The sequence below is a fragment of the Pongo pygmaeus genome, chromosome 5 (assembly GCF_028885625.2).
Source record: "Pongo pygmaeus isolate AG05252 chromosome 5, NHGRI_mPonPyg2-v2.0_pri, whole genome shotgun sequence".
In the NCBI taxonomy this organism is placed as follows: Eukaryota; Metazoa; Chordata; class Mammalia; order Primates; family Hominidae; genus Pongo; species Pongo pygmaeus.
Genome location: NC_072378.2, coordinates 106,582,271 through 106,604,435, shown reverse-complemented (window position 1 = coordinate 106,604,435; position 22,165 = coordinate 106,582,271). Strand labels below are relative to the sequence as shown.

The 22,165-nt window shown below is 38.5% G+C and overlaps 1 protein-coding gene across 2 annotated transcripts in view; it reads right to left on the bottom strand.

Annotated features, from left to right (window-relative positions):
* Nucleotides 1-3,476: 3,476 nt before the first annotated feature.
* Nucleotides 3,477-22,165, bottom strand: part of QRSL1 (glutaminyl-tRNA amidotransferase subunit QRSL1) — a 37,982-nt gene continuing 19,293 nt past the window's right edge. For both annotated transcript variants that reach the window (XM_054489959.2, XM_063666476.1), the window contains exons 5-11: nucleotides 21,830-22,006; nucleotides 18,667-18,842; nucleotides 18,469-18,584; nucleotides 16,119-16,311; nucleotides 15,322-15,439; nucleotides 7,832-8,037; nucleotides 3,477-5,239 (exon numbers count right to left, since the gene is read on the bottom strand). In XM_054489959.2, the coding sequence (XP_054345934.1) occupies nucleotides 5,019-5,239; nucleotides 7,832-8,037; nucleotides 15,322-15,439; nucleotides 16,119-16,311; nucleotides 18,469-18,584; nucleotides 18,667-18,842; nucleotides 21,830-22,006 (1,207 nt within the window). In that variant the 3' untranslated portion in view covers nucleotides 3,477-5,018. The remainder of the gene's footprint in view (nucleotides 5,240-7,831; nucleotides 8,038-15,321; nucleotides 15,440-16,118; nucleotides 16,312-18,468; nucleotides 18,585-18,666; nucleotides 18,843-21,829; nucleotides 22,007-22,165) is intronic.

Sequence of the window (22,165 nt, the reverse complement as noted above, 5' to 3'; positions counted from 1 at the left end):
CATTTTCTGTATTTTTAGTAGAGACGAGGTTTCACCATGTTGCCCAGGCTGGTCTCAAACTCCTGGACTCAAGTGATCCACTCACTTCGGCCTTCCAAAGTGCTGGGATTATGGGCATGAGCCACCTCACCAAGCCTCTGGAAACTGCTATTTAAATACGTAGTCTAGTGGCCGGGTGCCGGTGGCGCATGGCTGTAATCCCAGCACTTTGGGAGGCCAAGGTGGGCGGATCACGAGGTCAGGAGATTGAGACCATCCTGGCCAACATGGTGAAACCCCGTCTCTACCAAAAATACAAAAATTACCTGGGCAAGGTGGCGCGTGCCTGTAGTCCCAGCTACTCGGAGGCCGAGGCAGGGGAATCGCTTGAACCCGGGAGGCGGAGGTTGCAGTGAGCCGAGACTGCTGCCACTGCACTCCAGCCTGGCAACAGAGTAAGACTCCGTATCAAAAAAAAAAAAAAAAAAAAAAAAAAAAAAAAAAAGTAGTCTATCAGTTCTTCCAGATATTTTAAACTTTATTCTCAGGGGTAGCCAGATTATCAGGGAAATACATAGCTGGTCTCTAGTATAAGCTTTCAGTAAATTATAATTTGGCCACATGCCAAATTGTGGCCTCTGTAAGAGTTTACTGTGAGGCCTCTATAAGAAAATGACTGAAATTCATGATTGCATGCATTTATTTATAGCTACAAAATATTGCGTGCTTATTCTGTCAGGTATCATGCTATGTGCTTTTAGTGTGTCACTTAAATTTAATCCCTCCGACCACCCCAAGGAGTGGATATTATCCCTATTTTACAGGTCAGGATACTGAAACTCAAGACAAGTTACACAGCTCGGAAATGGCAGCAACAAGATTCAATTCAGGTTTGTTTGATTTTTAAATCTGGTGGCCTTACCCCACTAGGAAAGCTAATTTCCCACCATATCATATACTATCCAACATTATGCATCTATATAGACACCCTGAAAAGCATTTTTTGTTTTTAATCTATTCCTAGTTTTATTCTTCTTCCTCACTTTTATTATCACTTCATGGATTTCCTCAACTATTTACTTTTATACAATTGTAATAATATATTTTTAATAAACTGCCTAAAATATTTTTGGGTTTATATTCTATTGAGGTACAAAGAAAAATAAATAAAAAAGCTCCTCCAAAATCCTGTAATAATTACTTTTACTTAATGTTGCCTTTGGTTTTTTTTTCGTGTTATTTGCCTTTATTAAATTTTCAGGTTTATGTTCTAGTGTACACACTGCTTAAGTTATGAAATAACTGAGGAAAGCCTTCTATTTTAAACTTCCTCTGGGTCCTTCTAAACACAACGGATATGTCTTTTCCTAGGCTTGTGCCTTGGTACAGATAACCAGATGTTTGAAGGAAGGGAGGGGGACTGGGCACAGTGGCTCACTCCTGTCATCCCAGCACTTCGAGAGGCCAAGGTGGGCAGATGGCTTGCGCCCAGGAGTTCAGGACCAGCCTGGGCAACATGGCAGGACCCTGACTCTACAAAAAATTTAAAAAATTAGCTGGGCCTGGTGGTGCCACACTTGGGAGACTGAGGTGGGAGGATTGCCTGGACCCGGGAGGTCAAGGCTGCAGTGAGCAGGACTGTGCCACTGTACTCCAGCCTGGGTGAGGGCAAGACCCTGTCTCAAAAAATAATAATAATAAAAATAAAAGAAAAAAAGAAAGGGAGGGGGATTAAAAGTAGTTAATGAATGAAACTTTATAATAAGAGATATTTTTAAAGTTCCATTATTTTACTCCCCTGCTTTTTACTTATTACTTATTTTTTAATTTTTTGAGATGGAGTCTCGCTCTGTCGCCCAGGCTGGAGTGCAGTGGCGCAATCTCGGCTCATTGCAAGTTCCGCCTCCCGGGTTCATGCCATTCTCCTGCCTCAGCTTCCCGAGTAGCTGAGACTACAGGAGCCTGCCACTGTGCCTGGCTAATTTTTTGTATTTTCAGTAGAGATGGGGTTTCACCGTGTTAGCCAGGATGGTCTCGATCTCCTGACCTCGTGATCCACCCGCCTTGGCCTCCCTAAGTGCTGGGATTACAGGCGTGAGATACCGCGCCTAGCCTACTCCCCTGCTTTGAATCGAGTAAGATATGGCACACGGCTTGCTGAATCCCGAGGTCTACTTATTAGTACCTACTTATTTCTCTTTTCACTATCCTTCAGATTCTGTTTAAAATCCTAAAGTTACTTATTTACATTAGGAGGTGCAGGTATTTCCTAATAGGAATAAGCACTTTTTTGTCATTTTGCAAGCTCCTCTTCTATACCATGCCATCTTTAATTTTAAACAGCCCAGTCTGATGTCATCACAGAGGACCTGGTGTCAGCCACTCAAAGGGAACATTCTGCCTCCTGGGTTTCAGGTGCTTTTCTTGGTAACGCTAAGTGTGGGCCAGCATGGAACAGTGGTTTTCCCACTTGCTCCTTTGGCTCTCATGGTGTCATTGGCTCTCATTGGTGTCAGGGCACCATGTTTTACGATCACATCATTTTTTCACTCTGACATGTGTTCAAACTTTTGCTTTGGTTTGGGTCTTTCAGGTCTTATCAAGGAACTCATCTTACACGTGTAGACATCTTCACCTTTCAAAAACACTCTGTTCTGGAAGTTCTGTTGCTAATAATTTTGGAGTTTAATTAGCTGAGACAAAGAAAGTATTTGTCACTTAAATTCCCAGACAGTGACTTGGCAAAATGAGACCTACTAGATTGAGTAAAAATGAAAAGGAAAGAAAAACAAATTAGGTATCATTTCATGCTAGTTGGGTATCAGTATATGAGAATGGTAAATGTTTCACTTTTTAATTTCCAGATTCAAATTATTGGTGCAGCTCATGTAGAGATACAGGAACAAGAGATTTAATATTATTTGAAATAATATTGAATATTATTATTTTGGCCAGGTGTGGTGGCTCATGTCTGTAGTCTCAGCACTTTGGGAGGCTGAGGGAGGCAGATCGCTTGAGCCCAGGAGTTTGAGACTAGCCTGGGCAACATAGGGAGAGCCCATCTCTCGCTCTCTCTTTTTTTTTAAATTCACTACATAAAAACAGATTGGGGCAACGGTTTGTTTATTTACTTGCTTTTGACATCATATTTGCTCCTTCAACTAAAATGGTTTCCTCCATCTAGGATGTTGTGGTGTCTGAGTAATTAAAAAACGTATAACGGTTTCCTCTTGCTATAAAGTAATGTAATTTTCTCTCTTATGGATTTCTTCCTCTTTCAGGGATTCAGAGTCAAAATTTATAAGAATATGATTGAGCCTGGCACATAAAACTTTCATGTGAAGTTAATCAGGTTGAGTATTTGGGAGCAGGAGGATCTCAGAGAGGACAGAAAACTGTTTATGAAAACTAACAGGTGACGATGAAACATTCCAGTGGTTATGCAGATGATTCTGACTCATTATTTTCTCTTCATGAATGTCATATTTAGAAAACAATTTTTTCTTACTAAACAAAGTGAATTTATTAAGTAACAATTCAGCTTTCGTTTATCAACAATATGTAAGTGCTGGATCAAAATACCTGATCAATATGAGATGACAGTGGTGTTCTAGTGAAGACACAGAAATCCAATGATGAAGCCTTATCATGAGTAAATGGATGGTTTCTATTAGATTTTGTCAAATATTGAATACAGATCTCCATTAATATCTCTGGGCTTAAGGGGCCCAAATAAAAAACACTTGTAAAGACAGTCAAGAGGAAAAGGAAACCATGAGATATAGAGAATCTGAGGTAAGGCAAGGTCTTGCCATGCGCATCCCCTTTGGCATCATCAGCAAATTATCTGCACGTTTTTCAGAGTGTATGTTACTTGTGTATTTTGAAGCTTTTTCACTAATACCATGCTCTGCTATCTACCAAGTTTCCAATCTGTGATGATCTATTAGGTTACAATAAATGTTTCTATGACATCAATGAACTCATTTGTGATCAGTAAATAGGAGCATGAACTCAGTGTAACATGGAGTTGTTCTGGCTTCTAGGCATGGACTCTGGAACAGCAGAGGTAAAATTATAACTCGAAGGAGGAAAGGAACGTTCTCAGTCATTTCAGCTCTTTCTTAGGGAAATAAAAGGAGTGCCTGCACCTGGGGCTCCTCCCCAGAGAGAAATACCCCTGAGATTTGCATGATTCCGGGCCCTGACTGGTTGCATTTCCTCCTGTGCTCAGAGTTCCTCTTCCACCTGCTCTGCTCAGCACTCAGAAGCCAATAATCCCACTCAATTGTTTCTGTGCATTTTTAACAACCCCTGAGGTGGTCTTCACCACATGATAAGTTGCCTGCCTAGGCTATCCAGGTTACCTCTAGAAGGACTATTCATGTTTTTGTTAGTGCTTTAGTTACACAGATGTACAATTTTTGAGAAGTTTATCCCTAATCTTATTTTTACTGTAAAATCTTTAATGAACATTATGGCAGAATGCATTGTTTTTGAGGAACAGGTATCTTGTGTTATAGTAGAAGTATTGTACACTTAGTGGATGCTTACTAAATGCTGACACATTATTTATTATTAATTGTCACAGGAATTTTAAAAAGTAATTCCATGGAATGACTGTATTAACAAGAAACCTAATTACAAGAATTGAGCAAGACCATTTGACTCTCTAGAGTATAGAATCTCTGAACGTCATTTTATTTTATTTTAATTAATTTATTTATTTTGAGACAGAGTCTTGCTTTGTCACCCAGGCTGGAGTGCAGTGGCATGATCTCGGCTCACTGCAACCTCCACCTCTGGGGTTCAAGTGATTCTCCTGCCTCAGCCTCCTGAGTAGCTGGGACTACAGACGCCCGCCACTAAGCCTGGCTAATTTTTGTATTTTTAGTAGAGACGGGGTTTCACCATATTGACCAGGCTGTTCTCGATCTTCTGACCTCGTGATCCGCTCGCCTCGGCCTCCCAAAGTGCTGGGATTACAGGCATGAGCCACCGCACCTGGCCTAAAAGTCATTTTAATTTGTAAGATATGTTTACTGCTTTAGAGAGACAGAAGCTAACTTTTCATTTTCAAGGACTGCTGAACAATCATCCATGAGTTCTTGAAGTTGAATAACAGGAAACTCTACTTGTTTTTCAAACCATTTGGCTACTGTAAGAAGCTGCTGGTCACAAAACGCACGTCCAATAAACTGCAGTCCTATTGGCAACCCTTGGTTTGAGAGTGCAACAGGAATACTCACTGCTGGCAATCCTGGGAAAAGAAGGAAACCCAGTAGGTGATTAATTCTCCATCCTAATTAGCAGAGACCTCTTCCACTTTCCAGTACTAATAAGTACAATACAGGATAAGGTTTAAAAAACAACCAAAAATATTACGCTATATAATGCTTTTGTACTATGTTTTGTTTACTTAACAATATATCTTAGAAATCATTCTGTATCAGTTCACAGAAACCTTCTTCATTCATTTCTTATTGCTGTATAGTAATCCATTACTCGGTTTTACCATAATTGAGTAAACCAGTCTTCTATGGTTGGGTATTTAGATTGTTTTCAATATTTAGCTATTTTATACAATGCCCCAGAGAATTACCTTGTGTATGTATTTTTTTGGTATTCTTGAAATTTTCTTAGATGAGGAGGAGATTGCTTCATCAAAGTACAAATGCATATGTAATTAGATATTGCAAAATTCCCCTGCAAAGAAGTTGTACCATGTTGAGCTTCCATCTATAGCCTTGCAAACAGAGTGTGTTGTTCAGGTTTTGAATTTTTGGCAATCCATTAGATGAGAAATTAGCTCAGGGTAGTTTTAATTCCAGGTTTGGGCAGAGAAAGTACAAAATCCCAGACCATCTTGTTATACCATAAAACAAGTTTTCAAAAATTAATGCGGACAGTTTTAAAGGATACATATAACTTGAAGGGGCTCTTATTGGCCAAATTTAAGGCAATTTGAGCATCAAAAACAATACTGACAGTAATTGCTTATAATACATTGAATTAAAGAAAAAAAGGAAGGCTCTTCTTTAGAGAATACTGCTAGCTAATAAATGTAGAAGGAATGACAGATTTAGTAAAGCCAGAATTTTGTAATTAGCTAATATTTCAAGGATGATCAATGAATGCTAAAACTGGGTTCAAGATTATTGGACAATAGGATATTCACATGGTCTCAAAATATTACCCCAGAAATTGCTTAAAAAATGGTAAAAGGAAAAATGTACCTTTTTATAAGGAAACATCTAGCAGTTACTTCCTTAGCGAAGTGATCAACTTGGTTTCCAAAAGTGAGACAAACTGATATTAACTGTTTCCTGACATGAAGATTATGTAGTATTTCTACCAAAAATGTTTAACTCAACCCCATCATGAGGAAGCAATCTGACAAATCCTGATTATGGATGGGACATCCTACAGCACAAGTGGACTGGGCTCTTAACATTTTTTAAGTGCTAAAGATAAGAACTGCTGAACCAGAGTTCTATATCCAGCAAAAATAACCTTTAAAAATCAAAGGGAAATCAACACATTCTCAAAAGGAAAGCTATGATAATTTTTCATCAGCAGTTCTACCCTAAAAGAAAGGCTAAAGAAATTTCTCTAAACAGAAGTGACAAAATAAAGAATCTTGATACTTCAGGAAGGAAGAATGAACACAGTAAGCAAAAGTATAGGTAAATGTAATAGACTTTCCTTTTCCTCTTAAGTTTTCTGCATTATGTTTGATGATTGAAACAAAAATTATAGCATAGCCTGATGTGGTTTTAAAGTAAAAAGAGAGGTGGGTGATTGTTCTGGATTTTAAAAAGATACCATAAACCAGTGTAATATATCAGGAGGAAAGACAACTTATAAAAGACGCTTTTGGTAGAACTGAGAAAATTTGAATATAAACCATATTTGAATTATTATTCAATCATGTTAATTTTCTTAGGTAGGACAATGGAATTGTGGTTCTGTAGGAGAATTTATCCTTATAAGATTTGTACAAAAGAATTTAGGGGTGAAGTGTCATGACATCTGAAACTTTCAAATGATTCAGGTAAAAACAAAGTTGTTTGTGTGTATGAGTGTGGGTGTGTAGAAAGAGGAAGAGAAGGGCAAAGCAAATAAGGCATAATGTTAACAAAATTACATCCAGGTAAAGGGCATATCAGCATTCATTATACCACTTTTTCAGCTTTTCTGTGGGTTTTAAATTTTTCAAAATAAAAGTTAAAAAAAACTACTAAGTGTGTTGTGTTTGTGTGTGTGTGGTGAGAGTGCATGCAAGTGTACTGATATGGTTTGGATCTGTCTCCCCACACAAATCTCATGTTGAATTATAATCCCCAATGTTGAAGGTGGGGCCTAGTGGAAGGCGACTGGATCATGGGGACGGTTTCTCATAAACAGCTTAACACCATTCCCCTTGGTGCTGTTCTCGTGATAGTGAGTGAGTTATCACAAGACCTGGTTGTTTTAAAAGGGTGTAGCACCTTCCCCCTTTCTCTCTTGCTCGGGCTGGGCCATGTAAGACATGGCTACTTCTCCATCACCTTCCACTGTGAATTTAAGTTTCCTGAGGCATTCGCAGAAGTGGAAGCTGCTCAGCTTCCTGTACGGCCTGCAGAACTGTGAGCCAATTAAACCTCTTTTTTAAATTAAATTATCCAGTCTCAGGTATTTCTTTATAGCAGTGTGAGAACAGACTAATACATGTACACACACACACTCCTAAGCATTCCAAAAGGATAGACTTTTGCTTTTAGGAAACCATCTAGCTAGAATCTTAAGTTGAAGACCAGGGTACCTGCCTAAGAATTTGAAGAAAACCAGAATGTTCCTGAGGAATCCTCACCTGCCATATTTACAGCTTGTGTAAAAATATCATCCTGGGCACTTCGGGTTCTGTTGTCCTCTTTGATGAACTCCAAGTATGGTACTGCCTCACTCAAGGTGGTGGGAGTTAGCAAGACATCTACTCCAGAGTTAAAAACGTTTACAAAGTCATTAGCAATGAGGCGTCTCACTTTCTGTGCTTTGACGAAATAATTTTCATAGTTTCTGTGGGAAAAAAGTGGGTGACATTTTTAAGGATTTTTTGTATTTTTCTTTTAATCAATTATCTTACATTAGGCTTGATAAAGAACCATTGGATTTCCATTTTCTGGCTGAAAAAAAAGTTTGGCTTGCCTGTGTAATGCCCATTCCCTTCCCCCCGGCTCCCCAGTGGTGGGGCGTATATGAGAGAGGAGTGTTTTTCTATCATAGACGCCATAGGGGAAAGTTTGGGGATGAAGCAGAGCTTAAAGGCATTTCAATTAAGTTAGAAAACTGACACAGACTGTTGAGAAATCTTTGCCACTTTTCCCACCCCAAAACAGCCTGGGGCCTGACATCTTCTGCCCTGGGCCCCTTTCTCTTGATGTGGAAAGTCTGAATGCAGTATTTATAGACTTCTAAGGTTTTAAAATCCTGCATCAGGAAGAAAACCAGAAATACTGGTTGGTTAAATAAAGAGTTTAGGCATTGTTTAGGAAAAAAAAAAAAAAAAAAAGAACCACTGGATTCTTGGCTTTTATGAGGAGGCACCACTAAGATTCTTAACATATAAAAATGAATTCTCTTCCACTGTGTTGCCACTCTAAAAGTTTGTATATATAAATTAATCAATCAGAATTCAGAATTCACTAGTAGATGCAATTCTACATGTATAATCTCAAAATATTAATAACTCCAGGGCTATCATTAAACCAGAATATTCATTGGTGAGGAAAGTAAAGTACATAGCAATAAATGACTTTCTAAAGCTTACTAAGATAGACAGCGGTAGCCTATGCAGTATTTGAATTTTGTATCTTACGGACAGGTACAGCCCAGGAGTAGAAACGTGAAATTTAAGGATGCTTATTTTACTAAAAAGACTAAAGAAAAAGCCAGACATAGGAGTAACCATAAGTCAATGATACAAAGAAAAGGAAAAAAAAAATCCTTTAGATTCTTCTGAAGCTGTTAGGAGAGGCTAGCAAGAACTAACTGTTCTAGGCCGGGCGCAGTGGCTCACGCCTGTAATCCCAGCACTTTGCGAGGCCGAGGTGGGTGGATCACCTGCGGCTGGGAGTTCAAGACCAGCCTGACCAATATGGAGAAACCCCATCTCTACTAAAAATACCAAATTAGCCAGGCGTGGTGGCTCATGCCTGTAATCCCAGCTACTCAGGAGGCTGAGGCAGGAGAATTGCTTGAACCTGGGAGGCGGAGGTTGTAGTGAGCTGGGATCACTCCATTGCCCTCCAGCCTGGAGAGCTGGAAACAAGAGCAAAACTCTGTCTCAAAAAAAAAAAAAAAAAAAAAGAACTAACTGTTCTTTTCCACAACAGTAAAAATGGATATACCTGCTCCAGTTTTACTGAGGGCCAAATAAAATACGATAAAAACGTGAAATATGTTTTACTCTAAGAGTGGTACAGAAATACCATAGGTCCTTACTCTTATTTGACCACAAGGTCTACAGAGAGACCAATGCAGGCATCACATATAATTTACACACTGACAACAACTAAGTGGTTTAAACACCACATTCCAAAACCTGAATTTTATAAAGAACAAATACTGGCTGGGCCTGGTGGCTCATGCTGTAATCTCAGCACTTTGGGAGGCCGAAGTGTCGGATCACAAGGTCAGGAGTTCGAGACCAGCCTGGCCAACGTGGTGAAATCCTGACTCTACTAAAAATACAAAAAAATTTAGCCAGGCATGGTGGTGGGCACCTGTAGTCCCAGCTACTGGGGAGGCTGAGGCAGGAGGAGAATCGCTTGAACCCAGGAGGTGGAAGATGCAGTGAGCCAAGATCGCGCCACTGCACTCTAGCCTGGCGACAGAGCAAGACTCCATCTCAAAAAAAAAAGAACAAATACTTGTTTTCTATTAAATTTCTTCCTACTTTAAATACGGCTCAGAAGAAGAACTGCTTCCATCCAAGATGGAGTAATGGAGATGGGATTTACCCTGTGCTATGGTTTGAATGTTTGTCCCCTCCAAAACTCATGCTGAAATTTAACTGCCACTGTAACAGTATTAAGAGATGGGGCCTTTAAGAGGTGATTGGGCCATAACAACTCCACTCTTGAGTGGGATTGGTGCCATTCTAAGAGGGAAAGTCCAGCCCCCCATGTCCTTTCCCTTTCTCTCCCTCTTTTTCTCCCCACCCTTGCTTTCTGCCATGTGTGGACATAGCAAGAAGGCCCTCACCAGATGCTGGCTTCTCAATGTTGGACTTCACAGCCTCCAGAACTGTGAGCCAGTAAATCTCCGTTCATTATAAATCACCCAGTCTCAGGCATTCTGTTATAGCAGCAAAAATGAACTAAGACTGCTTCTTAGAATAGGGGATTAAAAAAAAAAAAAAAAAAGAACTCAGACACGCTACCTTCTTAAACAACTAGAAAACTGGACAAAATATATGAAATGACCATTTTCAGGCATTAGACAACAGACATTCAGGAGAAAAAGTTGTGAGAGAAGAGAAACAAATGAAGTAAGCCAGGCCAGGTGTGGTCCCTCATGCCTGTGGGGTGGCTGGGGGGAGGATTCCTTGAGCCCAGGAGCTCGAGACCAGCCTGGGCAACACAGGGAGATCCTGTCTCTACAAAAAAAACTACAGTAGTCTTAGTTTCACTGGGGGGTGGGGAGTGTTGAGGGTTGCTGAGAAGAGCTTGAGCCTGGGAGGTCGAGGCTGCCAGTGAGCCATGGTCATGCCAATGCACTCCGGCTTGGGTGACCAAGTGAGGCCCTGTCTCCAAAAAAAAAAAAGAAAAGAAAAGAAAATGAGATATGCCCTTTGATTTCCCCAGCTTAATGCCTAGGGGCAGTTTTCAGGCCTCATTCCAGAGAGGAAGCTAAACAGTATGTGGGGTGGGGGGTAAGTTAAAGGGACAGAGATCTGAAGTTCAAGGAGGCAAAGGCAGCTAGAATTTGCAAAGCAGGGTGCTGAATAGAAGGGAGTGGCACATAGAGAGAGCTCAATAGATCTGCAGGGAGATTCCTTGAGTCTTTGGCTGAGTACTGATCTATGAGTGCATGAGAAGAAATTCCCAAGGCTGGGGAAACAATCCCCAAAGAGCAGTGGACCGAACAATTCCTAGAGCTCAAACAGGTCTGGAAATAAGTTGCGTTTCGAACAGCCAAAGCGAAAAGACTCGAATATATGCAGCATCAAAGCATCACCTCAAAGTAAAGTAAAATTAGCCCTGGACTAAAGGCTGCTTTGGATTTATCTTAACAAAGCTTTAAAAGAAGCCTTGAAAAGAGCCAACAAATTCCAAGCACCTTTATTGCATCCTGGGAAAAAGCCCAACACTGTTTAAAGGAATATAACAAAAGGCTAGCAAATGACAATGTAAAATTCACAATATACAGACATGAAAAGCAGCAAAAAATATGACCCATAACCAGAGAGGGAAAAAGCATTAATACACACAGATGCAAAAATGATGGAATGAGTAGATAAGAACATTAAAACAGTTACTATAAATATTATAAATATGTTTTTTTTTTTTTTTTTTGGGAGACAGAGTCTCACTCCATCACCCAGGCTGGGGTGCAGTGGCACAATCTCCGGTTACTGCAACCTCTGCCTCCCAGGTTCAAGTGATTCTTGTACCTTGGCCTCCCGAGTAGCTGGAATTACAGGCATACGCCATCTCACCCAGCTAATTTTTGTATTTTTAGTAGAGACAGGGTCTTGTCATGTTGGCCAGGCTGGTCTCGAACTCCTGACCTCAAGTGATCCACCCGCCTTGACCTCCCAAAGTGCTGGGATTACAGGTGTGAGCCACCGCACCCAGCCTAAATATGTTCTATATGTTCAAGAAGGTAGAAGAAAACATAAAATAATGAAGAAATTGAAGGGATAAGAAGACCTACATGGAACTTATAGAGAAAAAAATACAATGTATAAAAAATGTGCTGGAAAGAATCGACATAACAGAAAAAAAGACCAGTGATTCTGAAAACAGTAATGGAAACTAGCCAAAAGGAAGCAGAGAAGGAAAAAAGACTGGGGGAAAAAAAAAAGAATTTAGTGTCTGTGAGCTGTGGGACAACATCAGGCAGATTAATACACATGTGAAAAGAGTCCCAGACAGATGCATGACAGAAAAAATATTTGAGGAAGTAATAGCCAAAATTTTCCAAATTTGATTAAAACTATAACCCAACAGATCAAAGCTGCTTAACAAACCCCCATGCAGAAGAAGAAATATGCAGAAGAAGAAATATGCAGAGAACCACACCAAGGCACATCACAGTCAAATTCCTGAAAACCAATGATAAAAAGAAAATCTTAAAATCAGAGGAAAAAAAGATACATTATATACAGAGGAATGACCATAAGAATGACAACAGACTTCTCAGAAACTATGTAAGCCAGAAGACAATGGACAAAACCTTTAAAGTACAGAAAGAAGAAGCAACCTATACTTTTTTTTTAAAAAGAGATGGGCTCTCGCTCTGTCGCTCACGCTTAAGTGCAGTGGTGCGATTATAACTCACGGCAGGCTCTCGCTCCTGGGCTCAAGAAATCCTCCCACCTCAGCCTCCTGAGTAGCTGTAACTACAGGAGTGCACCCTGTGCCCAGCTTAACCTATATTTTTAAACCCAGAGAAAATATCTTTCAAAATTAAAAGCAAACTAAAGAGTTCTACATATAAACCAAAGCTGAAAGAATTCACTGCCAACAGGACTACAAGAAATATTACAGAAAGTTCCAGTAAAAACAAAATTATACCAGATGGAAATTTATATCTCTAGAGCAGAGAGAAAAGCACCAGCAATACTAAATATGTAGGTAAATATGACACTATTTTTCTCATTTTAGATCTTTTTAAGAGAAAAATTACTATTTAAAGAAAAAAAAGACAGCAGAAGAAAAGGTTAAAAGAAAAAAGAACAGATGGGACAAACAGAAGATAAATAGCAAAAGGTAGATATAAATGTGGTACATAAGTAAATATTTATGTCAATTAAAAATAAACTCTTCCTGGCTGGGCGTGGTGGCTCACGCCTGTAATCCCAGCACTTTGGGGGGCCGAGGTGGGTGGACCACGAGGTCAGGAGTTCGAGACCAGCCTGGCCAATATGGTGAAACCCCATCTCTACTAAAAATACAAAAATTAGCTGTGTGTGGTGGCGTGTGCCTGTACTCCCAGCTACTCGGGATGCTGAGGCAGAAGAATTGCTTGAACCCAGGAGGCAGGGTTGCAGTGAGCCGAGATCGTGCCATTGCACTCCAGCCTGGGTGACAGAGCGAGACTCTGTCTCAAAAATAAATAAATAAATAAATAAATAAATAAATAAATAAACAAACTCTTCCTGGCACATAAGTTGACTTTTTAAAATAAAAAAAGTATTCTGAATCCCATTTTTCCAATCACTTTTGTCACCCAAGTTGACCCAACTTGGAACTGACTCAGGAGCTAGGGATACCAGCAGTAATTTTAACTTCCTTTTATCAGAACCCCCAAATGGTGATCATGAGGAATGCTTTCTGACTTCTCTCCTTCAATTTCTTTTTATGCTGTTACAATGACCTATATAATTCATCAACTTGTGCCCTGAGATAAACAATATGGTTCTAATCAGTAATATTTGGCAAAAGTAACATCTTTAGCTTAATAAATGTTTTCACTTAGAAAATTTCTTAGCAATATTTCATTTTCTTTTCCTACTCCAAAGTCATTACAAGCATCTGGTCAATATGGTAACAGTCTTTTAATCTGAACACAATCAAATGGTATTCCTTTTTTTTTTTTTTTGAGATGGAGTTTCACTCTGTTGCCCAGGCTGGAGTGCAATGGCACGATCTTGGCTCACTGCAACCTCTGCCTCCTGGGTTCAAGTGATTCTCCTGCCTCAGTCTCCCGAATAGCTGGGATTACAGGTGCCCACCACCACGCCCAGCTAATTTTTGTATTTTTAGTAGAGACAGGCTTTCATCATGTTGGCCAGCTGGTCTCGAACTCCTAACCTCAGGTGATCTGCCCACCTTGGCCTTCCAAAGTGCTAGGATTACAGGCATGAGCCACTGAGCCCAGCCTCAAATAGTATTCTTAGAAAAAGTAATCCTGTGGCCTGGCATGGTGGCTCATGCCTGTAACACCTGCACTTCGGAGGTTGAGGTGGGTGGATTGCTTGAACCCAGGAGTTGGAGACCAGCCTGGGCAACATGGCAGGATCCCGTCTCTACAGAAAATACAAAAATTAGCTGGGCATGGTGGTGCATGCTTGTAGTTCCAGCTAGTAGGAAGGCTAAGGTGGGAGGATCACTTAAGCCCAAGAGGTCGAGGCTGCAGTGAGCTGAGATCACTTCACTGCATTCCAGCCTGGGTGACGGAGTGAGACTCTGTCTCAAAAATAAAAAGTAATTCTAACTATTGGCCCTGAGAGGATACACAGATGAATAAAATGCTTTCTGCCCTTGAGGGCATGGAGAAAAACTCCAAGAAGCTCTTCATTACGATAATCAATCTTGCTTTTTCACACTTCTCATGTCCTCTTAGACACACTTGGTGGTATAGAAGATAAGGCCTGTTCACAAGATCGTGAATAAACTCATAATGAAGACAACTGAAGGAGGAGTCATAGTCATTTTGAATTCTTTCTTAAAGACATAATAATACAAGGAAAAACTAAGTTGATTCAATACATTTTTCAAGAGACAATACAACTCCCTGCTTAAGGCTCTAACAGCAATAAACCAATGTGGTAATACCTAAAGGACATTTAATGAGATTAAAATCCTTAATGGCTTCCTACTCACACTCATCCCTTGGTGTCCGTTGGGGGTTTGGTACCAAGACCCCTGTGGATACCAAAATCTGAGGATATTCAAGTCTCATATAAAACGGTGTAGTATTTGCATAAAACCTATGCACACCTCCTGCACGTTTAAAATCATCCCTAGATTACTTGTAACATCTAATACAATGTAAATGCGATGTAAATAGTTGTTATACTGTATTGCTTTTTAATTTGTATTACTTTTTATTGTTGGGTGTTATTTTTTATTTTTTGAATATTTTTTATTTGTGTTTGGTTGAATCCAAGGTTGCAAAACCCACAGATATGGAGGACTGCCTGTAATTTGTACCAATCATTTAGCTAAAGTACCAATATTTCTTTTGTTTTTGAATACCAGGACCCAAAAGTGCCATAAACAGGTCTTTTCTAATTCAAATCATAAAGATTTTGTTTCTTTACTAAATATCTTGACTTATAAGACCTGATAAGAGACATGTTACTTGAGGTTTCAAGAATGAAGAAGAAAATTCCTGAACGAGTTGTCTTACTCTTTTAATAAGAAAAAGTTTCCTGAGAGAATTCTTCCTCTCACCACATCATTAAACCCTTCTCGTCTGGTTGCAGCATACATGGCTTCGGTGGACACGTCAATGTCACATCTGTGACCTGAAAACAAGAAAAGGGTAAATATTAGTTGAAAGGAAGTAAAGTCAGTAAAGTTTTGGCTAAAATCAGGCCTAGATTCACTTTTTTTTTTTTTTTTTGAGATGGAGTCTCACTCTGTCACCTAGGCTGGAGTGCAGTGGTGTAATCTCGGCTCACTGCAAGTTTTGCCTCCCTTGTCAAGTGATTCTCCTGCCTCAGCCTCCTGAGTAGCTTAGATTACAGGTATGCGCCACCATGCCTGGCTTATTTAGATTCACATTTTTGTGACCAATACTAAAGTTTAGGGAGTTGCCCTTAATGGTTTCTTTTCCCTATCTGCCTTTTGACTGACGGACTGGTCATGGAGAGAGAAGAAAAGAACCAAGAAAGAAATTCCATTTGTTCACTCCCTCATTCATTCATTCAAACATTTAATGAGCTCTACATTAGCGGGATTGAGCCTAAGACAACAAGATACTATCCCTTCAAGTTATTCACAGTCCTGAGAAGCAAACCAAACATACACAGATATTTATGACAAATAGTGTAAGTACAAGTCTAAAATGACAAAGGTAAAATGATTCACTGATGAACTTTTCTGAATCATTATCTCAAGCATTAACTTTTTTGTCACTAATAAGTGAACTTTTCAAATGTTTGCAACAACTACCTTAAAAATAAAATAACCCAGCCATCTTACCATATTGTAGCCCATCAAATCTTGCCATATTCGATGCCACTTCTGATGTGCACAATACATGGTAGCAGACAATTGAATAACTGGTGTGAGGAAGGGATACTTCAATTACTTTGGCCCCCTCAGACTCAAAGAGGTCAGCAGCTTTGGACCAAAGAGACTGTACTTCGCTTGATAATTCCGGTACAAGATATTCCTTATAGCAAAAAGTCAAGATACAAAATTGGAACTGTATAGATTATTTTATAAAAATTTGTACTTCATTTGTATAGATGATTTTATAAAAATCTGTACTTCAGGACCTTTGGTAATACATTAGAAAATATGATAAAATTGCTGGTAGGTAGCTAGAAAGACTAAATCCATTTCAGAGTGTTTATGGTATGACAAAGCACAGTACTAGTATATTATGATCTGGATATAACAACATTAAAGATTGGAGATCTGGCTGGGGAAAATATTTGTCAAATGCTCATTATGTATCAGGAACCTAACAGCATATCAGCATATATCAGCATATATGTTAAATGCTCATGTATCAGGTACCCAGTTAGATTTCTTTTTTTTTTTTTTTGAGACGGAGTCTCGCTCTGTCGCCCAGGCTAGAGTGCAGTGGCGCAATCTCAGCTCACTGCAGGCTCCGCCTCCTGGGTTCATGCCATTCTCCTGCCTCAGCCTTCCGAGTAGCTGGGACTACAGGCACCCAGCGCCATGCCCGGCTAATTTTTTTTATTTTTTTTAGTAGAGACGGGGTTTCACTGTGTTAGGATGGTCTCGATCTCCTGACCTCGTGATCTGCCTGCCTCAGCCTCCCAAAGTGCTGGGATTACAGGCGTGAGCCACCGTGCCCAGCCTGTTAGATGATTTTCAAAGGTTCTCTCATCTCATGCTTTTAACAAGCCTGTGATGTAGGTATTATAATCCTTCATTTTGTTAATGAAAAATCTTGACATAAGAAGTTATTTTCCTAATGTTAAATAGCAGGTAAGTAGAGGGTCTAGGATTTCAAACTGGGTCTGTTTTAAAGCCTATGCTCTCTATAAATAAATTCTTAAAAAGAATGCACAGATATTGCCGTTTTTTTTTTTTTTTTTTTTTTTTTTTTTTTTTTGAGATAGGGTCTTGCTCTGTCACCCAGGCTGGAGTGCAGTGGTGCAATCATGGCTCACGGCAGTCTCAACCTCCTGGACTCAAGCAATCCTCCCCCCTCAGCCTCCCAAACAGCTAGGACCACAGGTGCATGCCACTAAACCCCACAATTTTTTTAAAACTTTTTGTAGAGATAGGGTCTCTTTATGTTGCCCAGGCTGGTCCCAAACTCCTGATCTCAAGCGATCCTCCTGCCTTGGCTTCCCAAGGTGCTGGGATTACAGGTGTAAGCACCTGGCCTTACATATATTACCTTAATGGAAGATTTTAAATAAAGTAGTATTTCTCTATAGCAGTGGTCTTACCTGGGGGTTACTTTTGTCTCATTTTCCCTAACCAGGAGACACTTGACAATGCCTGCACAAATTTTTGGTTGTGGGATTGTGGTTTTGGTGGTGGGGTACTACTTGCATGTAGGGGTAGAGGCCAGGGATGCTACTTAACATCTTACAATGCACAGGACAGTCTCCCACAAGAAACAATTACCAGCCCCAAACACTAACAGTGCTGAGGTTGTGAAACTTCATTATTCTGCAGGGTAACTTATCTCCCTAAAAGATTTAAAGTATTAATATATTGCAAGGCTTAATATTTTTAAAAGGTTAGTAATTTAACATTATAACATTCATGTATTCATTACTCAATTGCTACTGTAATAGATGCAGTAGTAATAACAATAACAGTAAAGATGTTAACATTTTTTGAGGCATTACTATGCAAGTTATGGCTTTGGGCTAAAGTCCTTTCTTTACATTAGGGATTGGCAAACTATGGCCCATAGGCCAGATGTGACAAGCCAGCTGGTTTTTGAAAATAAAGTTTTATTGGAACAGGGACACACTTTTTCATTTACATATTGTCTGTGGCTGCTTTCTCACTATAATGGCAGTTAAGTAGTTATGATAAAGACTGCATGGTCCACAAAATCTAAAATATTTGCTATCTTGCCCATTACAGAAACAATTTACAGACTTAACATGACTGTCTAATTGATCCTCACAAATCTCTCTGAAGTCAATATTTTTATTATTCCTATTTTACAGATGGGGAAATTGAGCTAAAAGAGATTAAGTCACATACTCAACTCACATGATTAATAAAAGTGGCAGAGCAGAGATTCAAACCCACCCAATCTGCCTCCCAAGTCTGTGCTCTCTATTGGACTTGACAGTATTTCTGTAAAGTAATGAAAGGAAAAAGTTACCTTTGGAATTCCTATACATAGTTTGCTCACATCTGCCAAACTGGGAAGCATGAATGGTTTATTAATAGGGTCATGTACTGTGGTAGAGTCCCTGGGGTCAGGTCCAGCCAGTGCACCTGTAAGGAGCAATACTTATGAATGACAGATATATTGTTTTATAGAGAAACTGTTGCAAATGATATAGAATTATATAAATACCCAACACAATTGCTGCATCATCCACACATCTGGTTAAGATTCCTGGCACATCCATTGAATTCACCAGGGGAATGAGACCATGACGGGAAACTAAGCCATAGCTTGGTTTGAAACCAACAAGCCCACAGTGGGCAGCAGGATTTCTGGTCGATCCTCCTGTATCTGATCCTAAAGCCCTGGAATTTAAATGGAATTATCTTTAGAAGAATGATATATCTCTAATTATATTTGGAATCTACCCTTTCAATTGTATATTTTTAAACTGTATTTTCCTTTGATTACACAAAAGTAACACATGTTCATCTCAGAGAATTCATAAAGTACAGAAAACTTTAGGTACTCAATATTCCAATACCCAGAGGAAAACACTGTTAACATTTTGGCATATTAACTTCAAGTCTTTTTAAAAATGCATTTTTTCATCATTGAGATAATTCTGTAATCATGAGTTTCCATCCCTTTTTTAACATTAGCTTTTTACTATGTCATTAAAATTCCTGAAAATGTAAAGTATATGTAATATTCCATCATATAAATTGGTGATTCCTGGTATTTTAAAGTCCATTCTCCTTTCAATATACATATAAATCCTGCACTTTCCTCTGATGTTGATATTGAAAACAAATCAAATTAATGGCAATTTTACAGTATGCTTTTACAGACTAAATATGCCCCTCCTAGAAATTCAGATACAGCCCTTTGCTATCCACCCCATTTAGAATCATGGATTGAGATGTTTAATAATTTAAACACTTATGTTGTTTCTAACTAGAATAACTAATAAATAACTTTGTAATGAAAATCTCTGAACATAAATTTTTGCTTATGTGTGAGTACTTTTTAGGCTAGCTTCCAAGAAGTAGACTTAGTGCACGTAAGTTTCTGATATATGCTGTCAAATTACTTGTCAGAAAGATTATGCCAATTTATATTCCTAGTTGCAGTGAGTCAGATTGTGTTTTAAAGTTTCAGTACCATCACTGAATACTAGTAATTTTTAAAACTGTTAGTGTGATAACCAAAAAGTTTTTATTAATGTGCATTTTAAATAATTTTGCACACTTATTTATACATGCATTACTCAACTACAAAGTGACTGTTCATTTCTTTACCCAGTTACCTACAGAGTTTGTGTTGTTCTTATTTTAAAAAAACAAAAAACGGACCTGGAGGACATTATGCTAAGTGAAAAAAGCCAGTCACAGAAAGACAAATACTATATGACACCACGTACATGAGATAACTAGAGTAATCAAATTCATAAGACAGAAAGTAGAAGGTGGTTATCAGGGCTGGGAGAAGGGTTGAAGGGTACACAGTTTTAGCGTTGCAAGATGAAAAGTGTTCTGAAGACTGATTGCACGTTTTTAATACTTTTCAACTGTACTTTTAAAAATGGTTAGGCTGGTACATTTTATGTTATGTGCATTTTACCACAATTAAAAAACCATTTTGGGAAAACAGAAGTTGTGCTGTAGAACAGTACATATCTACTATAAAAATTAAAATATTATATAACTATATGATGTATAAAGTAAGATTACTCTTATAATCACAGCCCCCACAATAACCGTTACCAGTTCTGACATGCATTCATCCAGACATGCAGTACTTCCATGCAATGACTGACATATATACGTATGCAATTGTTGCTTTTAACAGAAATGGGTTCTGCAACTTATTTTTCACTTAACAATTTATCTTGGTTATTTTTCCATGTCATTGCATAGTGCTCTAACTCATTCTTTTTAGTGGCTGCACAGTACTCCAGGAATCTTCCTATTTTAAAAGCTATTGTAAAAGAAACAAATCAAAAAGGGGGAAACAAATCAAAAAGGAGGAAACAAAAGCAGAACACTTTACAGTTTGAGATACATTCAATCTGAAGTTATTTTTGGTCTGTGCTTCTGTTGCTTATATTTAAAGTGAAGCTTTGGACTGAACAATGCTCCTAACAATAACATGGCACTTGTGCCCTACAGAAAATGCAAATTAGATTTCCTTTCTTACAGTGTCAAGTTAAGCTACAAAATCAGACTGTTGCTTTCACAATTTAAAAAGATACATTTTCTTATTAGCATTCACTGATGGCTATGTAAAAGTAAAACTTACATTTCCATAGGAATTATGTGTCAAAATGCCATCTACTCAAAGCACATTCAGAAAGATGAACACTAAGTGGGATGATGAGGACAGAAAAAAAGCACCTAATCCTGCAGTCCTAACTTGTCAGAACTCACATTAATATTAATGCAATGCTATAAAATTTCACAGAGATAAAATGAAATGGTTTTACTTGTTAATAAGATTTTAGGAAAACTGAAAAAAAATCTGTAGAACTCACATCTCCATAGCTCTAAAAAAATATAAATAATTTATGGATTGCAATGTGTGTGAAAGAACTTAGTTTTAATGGATAATTAAGGGGAGATAAAATACAAAACTATTACTAAAGAAACACATTCATTTTGATTAAATTGAGACTGATAAATACAGCAACAGCCATATTTACTTTCTTTTCTTTGGGTAGTTAAGAAATGCTTTACAAATGGAACTGAAAATATGATCAATGGATTCTTACCAAATACAAAGTATGATAGATAAACAGAATCAGCACCTAACAAGCTTGAAAAAACTTTACTTGCTGATGTACATTTTTAATTGCAGATTCCTGAAAACACTATTTAAAATATCTTATTAATACATATTAGCATTTTTTCTTTTTTTCCTTTTTTTTCAAAAGATTGATCTTGCTGAAGGATAAACATTACTAACAGTTTAGTTCAGCAGCACTCAACTAAAGCCATTGTATGTTAGTCCCTAAATATTTGTACAATCAGTGAGCACACACTCAAATTATTTAAAAATGAAATGCAATAAAGTTCATTTATGTTCAATGCTTTATTCTGCAAGATCCACAAAATCATATTTTAAGAGAACCAGATACTATGGAGAAAAATTTGTTAAAGTTAAAAGTATTAAATATACATAGTGTACTGTACAGTTGAGTGCAACTCAAGATATAATTTTGATATACCTTTGAGCACATATAGCTCACTAGAAAGAAAAATACCAAGGTATGAACTACTCTATTGCTGGATACAGTTTATGACTGTTTGTATTTGGGTGGGTTTTAAAATACAGATAGAGAAAAGCATCTTACGCGTAGCATGTGAACGCCGATACGGCAGCTGCACTCCCACCTGAGCTTCCTCCAGTTATCAGCCAGTCTGAATCTTCATTCTTGCTGTGGGGATTCTGCTTCCTCTTTTCTCTATATTGTTTTGAATAACTCCAGGGGTTTTTAACTGGTCCAAATACACCATCTGTGCTCCCAGATCTGATGAAGAAGTGAAGCAAGATACCTTAGTAAAACTTCCATTTTATGTGAAAATTTCATCTTCTGAGTATATTATTGGCTTCTAACACTCATTGAGCATTTAAGAACTCACTGTAGCTTGAATTGAAAAAGGTGGGAAGCCTGTTCAGATGTAGCTTT